This window comes from Falco punctatus, assembly GCF_963210335.1.
Source record: "Falco punctatus genome assembly, chromosome: 7".
NCBI classification, from domain to species: Eukaryota; Metazoa; Chordata; class Aves; order Falconiformes; family Falconidae; genus Falco; species Falco punctatus.
The window spans coordinates 66,970,752-66,987,055 of record NC_137587.1 but is presented as its reverse complement, the minus strand read 5'-3'; the positions used below and the strand labels follow the sequence as shown (position 1 = coordinate 66,987,055).

Genomic DNA, 16,304 nt, shown 5'->3' with positions numbered 1-16,304 from the left:
CGTGCTGCAAGGGCAGCCTGGGGAAGGCAAGCTTTAACTTTGCTTCATTTCAGAAGTCGAAGTCTGATATGTGCAGTCTGGGAGTGGGGCAATATGCCCTTCGCAGGCAGCACCTCTAACTTGCTTTCTGTGCTGCAGTGGTTTGCACAAGACTTCAGACCTTGGTCGATTCCCTTCAACTCAGATATCTCACATCTAACGTGGACCAGTCCCTGAGCACAACAGAGGCTGCAGAGCACACCAGGAACATTCTGCAAGCTTCTCTATTGATTTACTCTTCTCTGAGCATCACCATCATCTTCCTCTGGGGAGAGCGTTCAGGTCTGGATGAACCTTTGCACTCACTCAGTATGGCCCTTTTTTTTAACCACCTTGCAGACAATCTTACCTTTCCCTGCTTCATCTCCTCCTTTCAGCAAAAGCTTCCCAAGATTTTTCCAAAACCCAAGAATTTTCTACCTTTGTCCTCAAGCTCATGGAAAAATGGAGTGATTTGCAGAGTTGAAGGAAGGGCACATGCACCTCCAGGGCTCCCAAGTCATTCTTCCCTGCAGCAAACTATTCCTTGATCTCCACCCTCCCATTTCCTTCCCTTTGAAAGGCCTCCAGCCAGATCACAGATGGCAATTCCTATGTGACAGATCCTAATGTCATTATTGATGACAGACCAGATGTCCAGGAAGGCATATTGCTCCTTTGAATCCAAAATTCATCAAGAGCCTCACCTTTGTAGTTTAGGGTGAGTGTAAAGATATCTTCATGGGAAGGGGAGGGTGGGACACATTTTTTTTTCCCCTCTTGCCTTATTTTTTTCTTTTCCTTTGAGGAGGGGGAGAGCTTCACACAGCATGGCTGGGAGCAACTGAACCCAACACCAAAGGGGTCCTGTTCTGAACCAGCAGCATCACTTAAATGCTACAAAAATCTCTCCTGAACTTTACAAGGACGTGGGAAAAGATGCGCTTTATGCGATAAGATATGTATGAGCCTCGAGCTGTTACAGCATGCTGCCCCTGCTCATTGCTACATCTTAGGTACCTAATTCCTAGTCAAGAAGAAGAAATAATTCCTATTTTGGGTTACAGAACAATCCTGACTCCTAATGTATCAGTCTGTCTCCCAGTACTTGACAATACCTGACTGCTCTCAGTTGGATGTAAATCAGATCTAATACTCACTTGCAGACATTGATTATGCCAGTGCAAAACTGCTCAGAGAGAGACTCAACCTACATAATCACCCAGCATTTTCTTTCTTCTTTAAATCACACATATGCAGTTGTTGTGAAGGTGCAGGCTACTGACCTGGCTCATTTTGTCTTTGCCTGTCAGCTAAATACAGCATATTTTTCCTATAGATTAAGTGCCATATAGCTCTCCTGCTATAGGGCATGGCAGTCAGATAAAAAGGAAACTACATGGGATCAGCCATAAGTGGGAGATACGGTACAGACTGCAGCTAGTTAGCACCAGATAAAAAAAAAACCACAGGTGACTTGTTTCCACTAATATTTTAAAGTGAGAGCTCTCACGCTCGTTATCTCTCTTGGAGACAGGGAAAAAAATCCCAACAGCCTTTGTGGCAGTGAAGACAAAGCTTTGCTCGGTGGGAGATGTCCTATATGGCATAATGTATGCCGGGAGCAATCCTGTTGTTTTATGGGCCCGGTTAGTGTGAAGTGCAAAACAGGCTTGGGGCTGAAGCTGCATTATTCATAGGGGAGCTTATATATTTCAGCATGAGGCTGAGGTAGGGAACAACATAACAATAGCGTACGTCCCCTTTCTTCCCCTAAAATCATTGTTTGTGTTTAAGGCAGCAAGTGGGGAATATTCTTTTCCTTTAAATGTAGTGCCATGCACTGACAGATCCCGGGAAAAGCAGGATTACAGCCAGGCAAACCCAACAGTCCCTCAGAGGGAGAGGGAATCGCCTCATCACCTCCCAGCTCCCAAGGAAATATCAGTCCTGTCTTCAGAAAAGGAACAACTCAGCACCTGGCATCTATTTTCAGAGGCAAGTCATCAGTTCTGTTGTGCTTGAAGAGGACAAATCAGCAGGTGGGCATACAGACAAGGAAAGTTTCTTGCAGTTTTTCCCCTCTGAAGCAGCAGACTTATTTCCACGCCACTCTCCAGTAACACTCCAGTGTATGACTTACTTGATGGCAGGCAACGGCCAGTTTGCAGCAGGGCAGCGGGAAGCTGCCTTACAACCCTAAGCTGCGATATCTGGGGCAATGCGGCCAGCGCAGCCAAGGGAAGAGGCAGGTGAGCAGGCAGAGCTGCCTGCCCCAGCCCTGCCCGCCCGGCCCAGCCGCCCGGTCCCTCTGTGCAGATGCACTGCTGCCATCAGCCGGCAACTGGAAACCAGCACAGGGCACGATCCTCTCCCTGGAACAGGGAGAGCTAAAACAGGCACAACACATGCCGCTTACGCCAAACCCTCCTTTTGCTGTTTTCACCCCACAGAGGCATCCTTCGGCGCAAAAAAGGGCAACGCAGCAGATGGGATGTTCAGACGCAGAGGAAGGCTGGACCTCTCCAAGCAAAACTTGCCTTTAAGTGCTACTTTATCCTCTCCAACACCATGGAGCCAAGCATCGCAGAAGCTAAGGTCAGGCCTCTCTGGGTCCCAGGCTGGCTATTTTGGAGCTCAGCAGAAGTGGGATTGCTCAGGCAGCTCCCTACATACTGTTCATGCGGTGCTGAAATTGCACACCCCATGCGATACACAGAACACACAGTCCTGAGAAGCAAGAAGGCTCATCCGTCATCACCACTTCATGAATCTTTCTTTCAGACTTTTTTTGAGTCATTCACATTCTGATCTCCAGTTCCCCTCCTCTGCCACCTCCTGACAAGGCCCCCAGGACCCCGCTGCCCCCAGGAGCTGGTGGCACTGAGTTGCCTCTTGCACAGGTTGTGCCAAGTGAAATTGTGTCTGTGCAGCGGTTCCCTGACCTCCTGCTGGGCACATTGCCGCCAATCTCACAGCTCATTGCCTGCCCTCACCTCTAAAGCAAAAGGTGTCGTAGCCTTCCTGCAATACACATCTGTCATACCCTGGTTTGAATCATGAAAAAATGTATAAAAGAAGATGACAGGTGGTTTAAAAGGGAAGGAAAAAGTGATTGCAAAAATGCTATGGGCAGAGCCTTAATGTTCCCCAAGTTAGAGCGCAGTCATTTCTAGGTAGCGGTGTGTGACTGGCTCCATCTCCAAATCCCACTCTGTCCCTGAAGGGGCTCTGGGCACATTCAGGTGGGAGGTGCAGAGGGGAGGACTGGGAGCTCCAGCCCATCTGCCCACTGTGCCAGCCCACTGCCCAGCGCAGGCTGGCACCTCCAGATGATGGTGCTCCCTGTGCTGGCTGGCCGGCAGACGAGCACATGTCCCACCACTGACTGCACTGAGACCTCCAGCTCCGAATGGAGGCAGTCCAGACTGCCCTTCTGGGCTCAACCCCCCATTTCTTAGGTGTGCAGTCCCCTAGCAGACAGCCTGGGTCTTGTGATTTCTCCCTACAGCTCTAGTCTGGTGTTGAGAGTCTCGTGCAGAGCAAGGTTTGGCCGAACTTCAGATAACCAGTTATTTTAAATAACATGAGTTCAGCCAGAGCTACGTGAGATTCCAGACCTTTCTCACTTCTGTTTCCCTTCCTGCAAAACACCCCACAAAGATAATCTTGGCAGATATCTCTTGTATGAGATAAAACAGAACCAGCTCCCCAGAGCTGACACAGCTGAAGTGCAATAAAACCCCCAGTTCTGCTCTTTTGGGAACCGTCAGAAAGAAACTCAAGTGACTTCCCCAGTAGTGAGAAACCACAAGTTTTTCAGTTCTCATGTTTAATTTCTGTTTCTCTCATGTTCCTTCTCAGCTCAGATCGAGGTTCGTATCCAGAAATTCAGATTTCATAGCCAGAATACCTTATGATAGTCCACTGTAAGTGCTTGCTGTGAGCTCAGTTTATTTGTGACCCATTATATGAGCTATGTCTCCTAACCGGAGTCACTTGCATTCAGCCACTTCCAAAACAAAGCTGTACTTTTCCTTTGGAATCAGGCCTCTGAAGTAGGGGACACACAGGGCCTCAAATATTTCTGAGATAACAACTCTTTCTGATTTGTGTCAGGGTCATTGAAAAACAATACTTGGATAAAAATACCCTGGGGTGGTCTGCAACACCCCCTGTTTGGGGCGCTGGGCAGCATCACACTTAGAGGACAGGCAGGGTGGCCGTGAGCCCCCTTTGCAACCCCCAGCCCTGGAGCTGCAAAGCTGTGTTTCCCATACGGGCACCTGCAGCACGCAGGGTCTCCTGGGCATAGGCAAGTCCTTGCCACATCTCTTTGCCTCGGTTGCAAGCAGGAGCAGGTGAAGGAACAGCATTTACAGTTGTCCCCGTGTTGCCAAGAGTAGGCTGGAGGGGCAAGTTAGGCAAGCTTCAAAAGCACCTTTGTGTCACTGTATACCACAAGCCATTTTTATGGGATGAGGAAATCTGGCCCATAACACTGCCACCTCATGCCATAGTGTGACGATACTAAAGAGCGATGTATGGAGCTACCTGTCGCTGGCCAATGAAGCAGTCACAACAGCACTTTACCAGGAGACATTGCTGCCTCCAGGACAATTGTTGCAGATCCACAGGTCCCTTCCCACAGGATTGATACAACTACTGGAAGACCTTTTGTTTAGATTGCCTGCCAAGTAGCAGGCACAGCTCATCTTGCATTTCTGAAAGACAGAGAACACACTACAGTGCAGGGCTGGGCACGAACTGCACGTGTCCCATCCCAGAGCACTCAGCTTCCTCCAGCAAGAGCATTCCCAAAAGCCACATTGTGATGCAGCCCCTGTGCTGCCCTGGGTATGCCAACACTGGCCAGCTAGCTACCAGATCATATTATTTATCTCCTTGGAAAAGTTGCAAAGCTCTCATTTGCGAACAAGAGAAGAAGCAATAGGTTCCTCCTTTGCTGCAGGGGTTTGGTGGTGGGTGACAGCAGCTGGGCAGCCCTGCAGACCCGCATTCTCCCTGTGCTCAGCACACAGGTGCAGCGCAGACATCAAGGTGCTGCCATCCCCAACTCCAGCCAAAGCTGACCCAGAGGCTTGCTCCTGACCTGGCTTGGATTGAAGCTTGTGACCTAGAGGTGAACTGCTCTACATCCCATATCCAGTCTCCCACTGAGTTTATTTTCTAGTGTGGCAGATCAAAGACTGCCGTAAGGAGCAAATCTATCAAAGGCTCAGCACCCTAAGATAGATCCAGCTTGCTTTCATGTTTACTTTTAACAAGCATATTCCTTCCTATTGTTCAGCAATTGCTTTAAAATGGATAATTACCAGATTTCCCTATTAATGGAAAAAAATTAGGCAATCCTAAATCTTAAAACTTGCTACTATCTGTGCACTGCATGTATCATATTAGGGAAAAAACTGTATGGAGCAAAGTTATTACAGAGTGACCATGTCTCGGCTCAGCAGCTGGTTTTAATTTCAGCAGAAGATCCCCTCTGCTTCCCAGCAATGCCACCAGCCCTGCTCTTCCCACTTCTCTGTAAGCACTGCAAAGCTCCAGCATCAGCCTAACACATCACACTTGCTTTAGTGGAGTTGTTCCTGAATTCCACTTGAATAATTGAAAAGGGCTTTTCTGTCTGCTTGATCATAGATAGACACAAGCCATCAGAAACCTCTGGGAAATCTAGTAAGAATTAATTGACAGCACTTTGTATCCTCCAACATGTTTGGAAGTGAAAACTTCCCTCACTTCCCCTATATAGTGACCTGCACAAAGCTGAACATGGACTCAAATGACTGATGCACATGCCACTTTTCAAGTCCTGATACCTTCCTTGCTGCACAAAGAGCAATAGAATAAGGCAACATGGGCCAAAAGATAAGACTCGGTCCTGTGGTTAAAGCAGCACTGGCACTCAGGAAATCCGGGGTGAGATTCTGGCCCTCTCCCCCAGAATGGGTTGGAATCAACCGTAGCCTTGAGGACTAATCTGAGTTTTGTTACAGCCTATGAATGGCTCTGGGTAAATTGCTTAACCAACCTCATTTCCCACTCCCTATGCTAGCTCGGATACTCGTGCCTGTTTTTCTGGGTTGTTGCATGAATTATTTGGTATTTGGGAAGCTCTTACATCCATGTAACTGGCATGTAACAATTAAATGTGCTCCTGCTTTTGGATTAGAACTCCAACAATTCATAGCTGAGCACATTTTGTTTTGATTTTCTTATGACTATATGAATTCACTGAGACAAGTGACAGAGAAATATGATTCATCGTATTCATATGACTTATTTCCAGAGGAGTTCTTACTTTTATCTGAGCAATTGGAAAAATGTTAAAGGCAAGACTATTTTAGCCACCTGACTTAAGAAGGTTGCTTTATTCCACATTTCTGTTTTCAATAAATATCTCACGACAAAAACATCCCCTGCAGCATATATACGCAAAGGACAAAAAAGGCGTTAACTCCTAAGGGGGGGTGGCAGGAAGAGATAAATAGTTTACTTCTATTATCTTTACCATATGTTCTATTCCAACTGGATACACATAAACAGCATGTAATCTTCAAGCTCAGCTTTAGACTCTTTGAAGTGACCTGACCATACTACTGATTTATTTCAAACTAACCTTTCTCTTTGAACCCTAGGTCAAGGTTAATTCTATAATAAAACATACCTTATACAGCTGGCTTTTCCAGTAGGGCTAGCAAGTAACGAAGCCCTCAGTCACAAGCATTTGTTTCACTGAGTATAGTATTGTATTTCTATTTTCCCTTCCCTGTATTAATTTCCTTCACAGACCCTAGTTAAGGGGGGAAAAAAAATCTCTTTTCCGGTCCATGAGATCAATTTTAAATACACTGGAATTAAATGAAGACATTTAAGCCACATTTCTTTGCTGAAATGCATTCACTAACACCATAAACTATTTTTATTACAGTCTATGTTAAATAGTCAGATCTTCAATTTCATAAGAAGTCGTATAGCTACGTTATTCAAACTCCTCCACCAGCAATGACCCTTTCAGAACCTTTTACAAAACCATCTTTGTATCAAATCGTAGCAAACCGCCAAGGACAGCTTTTCTATCTAGGAAAATAAAATTGGAAAAAAGAAATACATTTGAAGGGCACTTCTCAAAAAAACAAGAGAGCTCTTTCTAAGTGCCCCCAGCCAGTCTTGCCTGCCTGTAGGTATCACAGAGTAGAAGCACTCCAAGCAGGAGTGCAAAAGTGTGCAAACTAGTTTGGCACTGTGGGATGCAGTCGTTAAGAGACCCTGAGGTGCACAACATATTGTTCAAAGACTGCTCATCGGGTCATTTTTAAGAGGACTGGAAAGCTGCTTTTGAATCTCAGCCTCCAGCCCACGGCACATACTCACAGCACTTAATTAAAAAGCAGCAATGCACAAGCGAAAACAGCAGCTGTTACGTATTTCTTCTGGCTCCAAAGCCTTGCCAACATGGTGCCTGTTAGAGCTGTAGGGAGAGGGATGAGATCTTCTGGGTTTGGGGCTTCCACAAGGCACAGGCTGGAAGACCTTATCTGCTGTAGCTAACACCAGGGGGGAATTGTGCTTCCCCTCCAAATGAATGATGACTTTATCCTGGCTTATCCTCACACATTTTGCAGGACTGAGTCTACAGAGGGTTGGTGTTCAGCATTGCCAGCACAGAAAGGTGCAGCTCCCTTAAAACTGTCACCAAAAGCCCTCAGTACTTCATCTCTGGCTCAGGGGCCGCTTTGTAAAACAGGGCTTTAGTCTAGTGTCAGATGAGTTTGACCAGAGAGCACTCTCAGTCAGCCCTGATACAGCAAACTTGTTAGCTCATCAATATCTGTCATTGCCTAACGCAGCTGAGCTTGCCATAATGGGAGCACCATCCATTTGAAATCCCAACGGTAGGCATCAGTTTTGGATCAATGCTTTTAGAATCTCCATTAACTATTATGATGCCAGCGATGTTTTAGACCTATTTTGGGTTAATTTCTTTATGCCAGGACAAGTCCACAAATGGTCCTCACTTCACTTGGAGAGACAGACTCTCCTACAGTAATATAAAAAGTGGCAGCACAGTGAGCCCAGCATCTCCAGGACTGACATGGTTCCAAGGAAACCCGTTTCCCTCCAGCTCTCCTGTCACATTTCACCATGCTGTCTTTCTCTTTTAGCTTCTCCTCAGAGAGTATTGCCTGTCCCCACTCCTTAAATCACATGCCAGGAAGCCCCACTCCCCACAGCAGAGCCGCAGCTGGCAGTGCCGTACACGTCCTGCCCATACTCTGCCACAAAATCACAGCACCAGGCATGCTGTGAGAGAAACGATACAGCATGCTGCCTGTTACCTAACAGTCCTGAACAGGAGACCAACACACCTTTTGCTACACAAATTGTCTTTGCCCGTCCCAGGGACATCAGAGGTAATACTCTTCCTCTCTTTACCACAGTAAGTGGTACTTTAAACGAGGGCACTGAAATTAGAGCAATTCAGAAGCTCAACATAGCAATGTAAAATTCCACCCAAATGCATTGAAAGAGATATCTCTACCATTTTCTAATATTGTTCTTTAACAGATGCCAAAAATTATTACATCTAATGATTTATTAGTGAATGAAATCAGCCAATTAGCCAAGGACTGATTTTCAAAGGGATCGCACAGAACAATTTAATATAATGCAAGATAATAAACATGTCCTGAGCTGAATCACTGAATGATGTTGCTAACAGCCTGTCAGAGATATCAGATATTTACAGCTGAACAAGGCACCACATCAGATAAAGTAAAATACATCCTCTCAAGGATACAGAAATATGGAAAGGAATCTCTCCGGCTGCATTTCAAGTCTGGGTAATTTCCATAACTCCTGAGAAAAAGCTTTGTGTGATGCTAGACCTTTTCTTAAAAGTCACCCATCTATGCTGCTGGCATGCAGGAGACCCTCTGGACCACATGCAGCATGGCTCTTACCTGGTCTAAGAAAGCCAACAGCACAAAACACAGTGGGGAATTGGAACGTGCTGGTTGTGACACTCAGACAAATCTATCAGTATGCGAAGTTCCACAAAGAACTGACAAATCTAGATTTCAAGGTTTCATCCAAAACCTGCACAATAATAAAACATTACCAATATGTCAAAAAGGACCTCCCAGGCTGGATTAGATTTTAAAGATAAAAACATGTATAGGTACCTAGTAAATTGGGTTACATAAACCAAAGGTACCTTCAAAATAATTTTGTCTACATGTTGCCATTAAATCTGTCAGACCCAAGCAAGCGCTAGAATTGATGGCTTCATATTGCAGGCTTGTTCATGCAGCTGTTATTGAAAGATGCTTTTCTGATAAAACAGCAAGGAAACAAACCTACAACTCAATTTGATTTATGAACGTCATTGTGAAATCATTTTCAATTTCATGTAACTGCACAGCCTGGGATCTATCTGGTTCTATCCAGAATTAAAAAACCTCTTCATACTCCCAAGCCATTCAAGTGGGTGAATACGAATATGAACTCTGCACTTGGGAATGAAGTTCACATTTTGTTTGCTTTGGTACCAGTTTGCTCTTAGTATTTAATAAGGCTAGTGCTCCTGTTTGCTTAAGTAATGCTGCAGATTGCATCCCCAGCAGCATCTAGACATCCGGTTGCGAGATAAGAGCCCAGTAACAGGTATCCACAAGTGACCTTAACATTTTTCTGACCATCTGCAACAGTCTACATGTGCGGCACCCGCATCAGTTACTCCATGGATATGTGCAATATCCCCCCAAATGAAGAAACCGAGAAAGGTGTTAAAGACATCTAGTATGGCTATACATTTCCAAAACCGATCAAGAAAACTTGCACTCAGGAGACCAAGAGAGCTTGAGTTGAAGAGACCTCCACCCTGCCAATGGTGACGTCTAACACATCTTGGAACTTGAGAGAGGCTTCAGAGCACTAATGCTGTGCCAGTATTGCAGAGATGAAGACTGAGCTCATTCTCAGGCAACATAGTGAATGCAACATGGTGAAACCACTGGTAAGAGGCTCAACTAAAAAAGTAAACTCTCCCTTAGTTCTGCAATGCCAGCCTGTGAGAGATGACTGAAACAAACCTGGATGCATTCTTCAAGGCTACCAGCTTGGATGATAAAGGGAACTGCTAAAGGGTAACGGCACCTACATGCTTTTGACTTACTATCGCATAAGTCTGTTACAGTCAGAGCTACACAAAAACAGATTTTACACAAAAAGTAGGTGCCCTGAATGACTGTTTTCGCTAATCAGCATTGCTGTTTCACATGAATGCAATGACCAAGCCATGAGTTTGCATCTGCCATGCCCCAGCAGCTGAGGGGGCACAAGCCGTCTAACAGGACCACAGGGCAACTCACATTCCAGCACATTGCCACCGTCCTCGGCGCCGCTGTCCCCTGCCTCGGGGTCACATACGTTGTGGGCACGAAGAGCTGGGCTCCCCCTCCATGTTCTCCCTGCCTCATGGTTCCTGTTCTTCTGCTGAGGGGATGGTGCCGTTTCCCTGCCCTGTACCCCTAATCTCCAGGTCTGCACCTGAGGGGGAAAGCACCATTTCCCCCCTGTACCCCTTTCCAGGTCTCCACCTGAGGGGAAGGCGCCATTTCCCTCCCCTGGACCCCTAATCTCCAGGTCTGCACCTGAGGGGGAAAGCACCACTTCCCCCCTGTACCCCTCTCCAGGTCTCTACCTGAGGGGAAGGCGCCATTTCCCCACTGTACCCCTCTCCCGGTTTCCACCCGAGGAGAAGGCGCCATCCTCCCCCAGCCTCCCACGTCCCCGAGGACCGGGCACCGCCGCTCGGCCCCGCCGTGCCGGGCAGGAGCGCGGCGGAGCAGAGCGGCGCGGGGCGGGCGCAGGCGGCCGCCCGGCGGCGGGGCGGAGCGGCGGGGCCAGGCCGCGGCCCCGCCGGCGAGGCGGAAGGGACGACGCTGCCCGGGCGGCAGCTCTCGCCTTCTCGGAGCGGCCGCCGGTCGGCAGGCCCCGCCGGGCATGCCATCGCCCGGCCCCGGCGAGGCGGCCGCCCGCCTTAGGGAGACGGCGGGGAGGGACCCGCTGGCCGCCGACCTGCGGTGCAGCCTCTTCGCCGCCGCGCTGCAGAGCTACAAGCGCGACTCGGCGCTCAGGCCCTTCCCGGGCCGCTACGCGGGCGCCGACAGCAAGGACTTCGAGGGGCTGGTGAGTGCCGCTGCCCCGGCCCGGCGCGCACAGCCGAACGGGGAACACGCCGCTCTGGCTCGGGCGTGCCACAGCAGCCTGGCGAGAGGGCTAGTGAGGGGGGCGAGCGCAGGCCCAGCGCGCCCGGGCCGCGCCGCGGGGTCGGCAGGCGAGGCCGCCCGCTGAGGGGAGGGCAGCGGCCCCTCGGCGCGGCCAGTGAAGCAGGGCGGGTTGTATATCCAGTCCGCGAACCCGGGTTTTAAAGTACATGTGGGATTCAGACCTGACAAACCCCTGCTCAGAAACTTACAGATCCCGCGTTGGGGATGTGAAGCGTTAGAAATGCCTGCCTGATGTGAAACTCAAATGAATTTTGAAGGGTTTGTACTTTACATGGCCTCTGTGTCTATTCCACTGCAGATACTGCACTGTGGTGGCCAGTTTTCCTTCAGAGATTTGATTATTCTTCTATGTACCTTACAGATATTATTGGTAAATAGAACTATTTTATAACCGGTCTGGTATTTACTTTTAGAACAAGTGACAAACTTTCCTGCAAACCAGTTACAAACATTTATATTTTAGAACAGAAACTGATTTTCAGTTTACAACCTCTCAGGGTGAAATATTGTTTTGTTTTCACTAGAGGTCTCTGTTTAATCATAATGAAAAGAAGGACCTTGTACTAAATGCCTGTCTTGTTAGCTTGCAGATACCAATGCTCTGCCAAGCCTGAAAGAACTTCTGGAGTCTGTTCCAAACACAGAGAAGAGGACCTGGGATTTGTTTAGTTGGATTTTATCATCTAAGGTCTTCATGATACATAGTACTAAGAAACAGGAGGTGAGCTTTGAATTCTGAAAATCTTGATTAGAGTTTGACTTTCAAGTCAAACTTGCACTTCAGAGAGTATTTTCTCCTGGTTAGTTAGCTGGTTATTGTAAGAGCTTGACAGTTCAACGTGAATGCTTTTTTTCCCTGTATATAGAGAGGGTTGTTTGTTTTGGGTTTTAAATAAAATTTTCAGGAACACTGGCGGGAAGAAATAGTTATCACTGCCAGTAGTTGATGATGGGCAGCCACTGTAATTGGTTACCTCCATTAATATAGCATGTACTTGCATGTTCTGGACCACAGTAGTGCAACCTGGGTGTTGTGGAGCTAGGATGTGCTTCTCACCAAGAAAGACAACTTTGTACTTTTGCATACCACCCCAAAAATGGAAAGATTGAGAGCCACTGAGCTACTTCTGTAATAGGGATCAAAATAGTTGTAGAGATTAGTATCAAGATGAAAACAACTTCTGTTTTCACTTTTTTATCTCTTCTAAGATCAGCTGATGGATATATTGTCTTAGTGGCCAAAGTAGAATTGTGGTATTGTCCTTACATCATCAATTAATTCATTATCACAGTTCAGGGGTGGTATTTTTCCAGAAAGAATTAGGATTTAGCTTTGATAGCAAGAAACTGAGAATTTTTACTGTCCATTTACTCCTTCTGAATTGTGACAGTGTTGATTTCTAATGCAGAAAGCATAATCAAAATACATAAAGCAATATGAGAGACTAAGGGGCAGTAAGCAGGATTTCCAGTGGCTAATGTAACCCCATAAACTGACACATATTCCTTCCTGATTTTAAGTACGAGAAGATCCAAGAACTCACAGGGATGTCTGGGGCTGCGGTTCCTGCTCCGGACTACCTCTTTGAGATCGTGTATTGCGATCAGATGAATACCAAGTTTGCTGAGACCAAGGGAGAGCGGGACCTCATCTATGCCTTCCATGGGAGTCGCCTCGAAAACTTCCATTCCATACTGCACAACGGCCTGCACTGCCATTTGAACAGGGTGAGGCTCCTGGTATTGGCACCATCTTGTTCACTTGCAGCTAGTGACACTTTTTAAAAATAGGCCCCAATTCCTGTAGGGGTATGAAATGTGCTGATGATCTTATACTGCTGTTCTGACTTGTAGGCCTTTGTGGATGGTTATGTTGGATTTTCTAGTGCAGCCTGAGGGTAAAAACTGGAAGTGGCATGAAACCCTTTCCTCCAGTGTGACGAATTACAGCTATCCTTTGCTTCTTTGCAAGGAAGTGTAATGCCTCTGAAACTACTGGCCTGTCTGACAAGCACCTGTGCGCAGAGGAGGAAGATAGTGGACGTCCTGCTGAGATTCTTTCTGCCTGGCCTCAAGTTTAGATCAACTAAGTTTTAGGTGCTGCTCGCAAATGGAGCCTTCTTTAAATAGCCTGGTTAAGAGAGAGACAACCTGTAGGCTTGCATCTCTTCCAATTTCAATGGAAAAACAGGTGGAACTCCTGGCTTTGTGTGTCATCTGTAAAGCAGCTTTGACACAGCAGCAGCTTAACCATCCAGTCAACTTGAACTATGTTTTTCCATGCTTTTTACAAGTAACAGCTTATCGGGTACAGTGGACTTTCTGGATTAATAATTTTAGCCAGTGTGGCAAATCCTCTGATTCAGAGTTATTAAAAGTTACATTTGAAAGGAATTCACAATTGGAAAGTACTTCTTTTCTAGTAAAGCATGGATTTAAATGGAAGTAAAGCCTTGCCTTGTTTGTGGAGGTTGGATTTGAATGATGGCAGTCTTAAATCAGTGAAATGCCTCTAACAGCAGTGCAGTCATGTTGATATAAAATACTTAGGCTGGCAAACTAAATCCAAATCCGGGAAGGCATGAATCTGTCCACACCAAAGGCTGTGCCAAGCAGCTAATTTGAGGGATGGGAGAGGGCAGCTGCCCCACCCCAAGGAAGCTGTGCCAGGACAAAAACAGTGTGTGGACCAGGACCAACACAGGTCAGAAAAGCCTTTCATGGACCAGGACCAACACAGGTCAGAAAAGCCTTTCATAGTTTACCTTCAGAAACAGAACTGCCAGTCTGAAAGTAAAGAACACTTGTATGTTGTTTATAGTTTGTGCTACAGGATTTTAAGATACATTTCTCTGTTTCAGACGTCCTTGTTTGGTGAAGGTACCTATCTTACCAGTGACCTGAGCCTGGCTCTCCTTTATAGCCCTCATGGTCTTGGTTGGCAGCGAAGTGCATTGGGCTCTATCCTTAGCTGTGTAGCTGTTTGTGAGATCATTGACCACCCAGATGTAAAGTGTCAGGTGAAAAAGAAAGGTGAGACTACTGCAATAATAATTACTACAGGCAGTTCATCTTCTACTTAGCACTTCTCATGCTTTGTACATATATGCTATTGTATAAGCAGTGCAGTGTATGGAGTGTGGATACCCTTCGGTAGAAACTGGTGGCAGTCTCCTTTTCTGATTGACCCCTCAACAAATTGTCTGTGAAGCTTCTCTCAAAATAGTCTATTTCAGAGGTAGAAAATATTTTGGTGGCATCAAGGCCATGTTGGATAGGCCTTTGAGCAACCTGGTGTAATGGAAGCTGTCCCTGCCCGTGACAGAACAGGTCGTTCCAACCCAAACCATTCTATGATTTGTTTTTTCTGGTTTCAGTAGTATGATAAAGTCGTGATCCATAATGCCTGATTGTTTCACCTGTGAGGGTGGAACAGAAGCATCACAAACGTGTCAATAACAAGCTTTACTAGATGTCTAGGAAGCCTCTGCTCGGATTGTCCTTCTTTGACTGCTTCCTTCTGGCAGGGCTCAGTCAGTCCGTTGATGTTGTTTTTCTTTCCCTGTTAATATTAGCAGCTCCTGAAGCACTGCTGTGGGACACCAGCCTCCTTATCATCCTGGTCTGGGCCATAATGCCATCCATACCAAGGATGACTGGGAGTGGTATAGCCTCAAGCAAACTTTTCAGTCTATTCTTGGATGCTAAGGGATTCAGGGGAATACCAAGACTAGGTCTTTGGTTATCTTATTTCCACTCTTGGGGAGGGGTGTGTGTGGGGGGTGGTGTTGGTTGTTTGCTTTTTTACAGTTACTTGAAGTTGTGCCTCTTTTCTTGCTTTTCTGTTTCCCCAAAGACCTCTTCTTTTCTTTTCCCGTTCAGATTCAGAAGAAATAGACAGAAAAAGAGCAAGAGTGAAAAACAGTGAAGGGGGTGATGTACCGCAGAAATACTTCGTTGTCACAAACAATCAGCTTTTACGAGTTAAATACTTGCTAGTATATTCACAGAAACAGCATAGGAGGTAAGAGTTCAGCTATCTAGAACTATAAGCATGCTATAACAGCCAGATGAACACATCTCGTATTTGAAAAACAACAGAAAACAAGCAGGAAAGATACACTGAACTGCCAGAATTTGGTTTTAGCCAGTTTCCGGTGGAAGTAAGGCTTACACCATCATGTTGCCTCTGTCTCACTCTTGCACATTCCCAGGCTCAGCTAAATGTGTTTTTTCACCAGACTGTAAGCACTTACTGTCTTTGAGAGCTCTAATAATCTGTGGCAGGAAACAAAGAGTAAAACTAGGGCAGTTTTAACTCTGCACTTATCTAACCCAAGTGGCAGCATTCACCCAGCTAATCAACACGTGCGTACAGGCCAGGCACTTATGGCTCCAAACCACAGAGAAAGGTGTGAACATGGGGAGAAAGCACAGGCTCAGCACAGAGACTTAGGGAAAAGGGATGGGGAATCAAGCTTTGGTAGTTACAGTAATCGCGGAACAGCTTTCTGTTTTTAATAGATTAGCTTAACCGTTTAAAATAACAAAACCTAAGATACTCTTTGCCAAGGTGTTAGTGCATCTCTGACAGAATACCTACACTTCTCCTTTTTCAGGCCTCCTAGTCAGTCTTCCTGGATTTATACCCACCGTTTTGCCGTAATGATGATGCTGTACCTACTGCTGCTAATAGTGATAGGGGCCAGCAACTCGCCAACCTTCGTCTACTACTGGCACAGAATGTTCGACTCGGAGAGATGAATTGCCCAAGGTGATAAACTGTTATTTTCACCACGTGCCTTAATAATAGCCAATCTGCAATGCACTGCATCTGTTCCAGAGCTCTGGAAATAAAGGTGTCTGGAGCTTTCCAATATATTATCCTCATGACATCTTTCCATTTATTCGTATTTCTGTGTTCCTGTGATTCATGAGGATGCCCAGTACAGCTGAAAAGGATCACAA

General features: G+C 46.4%; 1 protein-coding gene across 1 annotated transcript; it reads left to right on the top strand.

Moving 5' to 3' along the window:
• The first annotated feature begins 10,931 nt into the window (after positions 1 to 10,931).
• Positions 10,932 to 16,215, top strand: PARP16 (poly(ADP-ribose) polymerase family member 16). The gene is made up of 6 exons (XM_080396909.1): positions 10,932 to 11,235; positions 11,920 to 12,057; positions 12,858 to 13,064; positions 14,198 to 14,369; positions 15,219 to 15,360; positions 15,956 to 16,215. The coding sequence occupies exons 1-6, from the start codon at positions 11,050 to 11,052 to the stop codon at positions 16,098 to 16,100; spliced, it is 990 nt and encodes a 329-aa protein (XP_080253035.1). The 5' UTR covers positions 10,932 to 11,049; the 3' UTR covers positions 16,101 to 16,215.
• Positions 16,216 to 16,304: the final 89 nt, after the last annotated feature.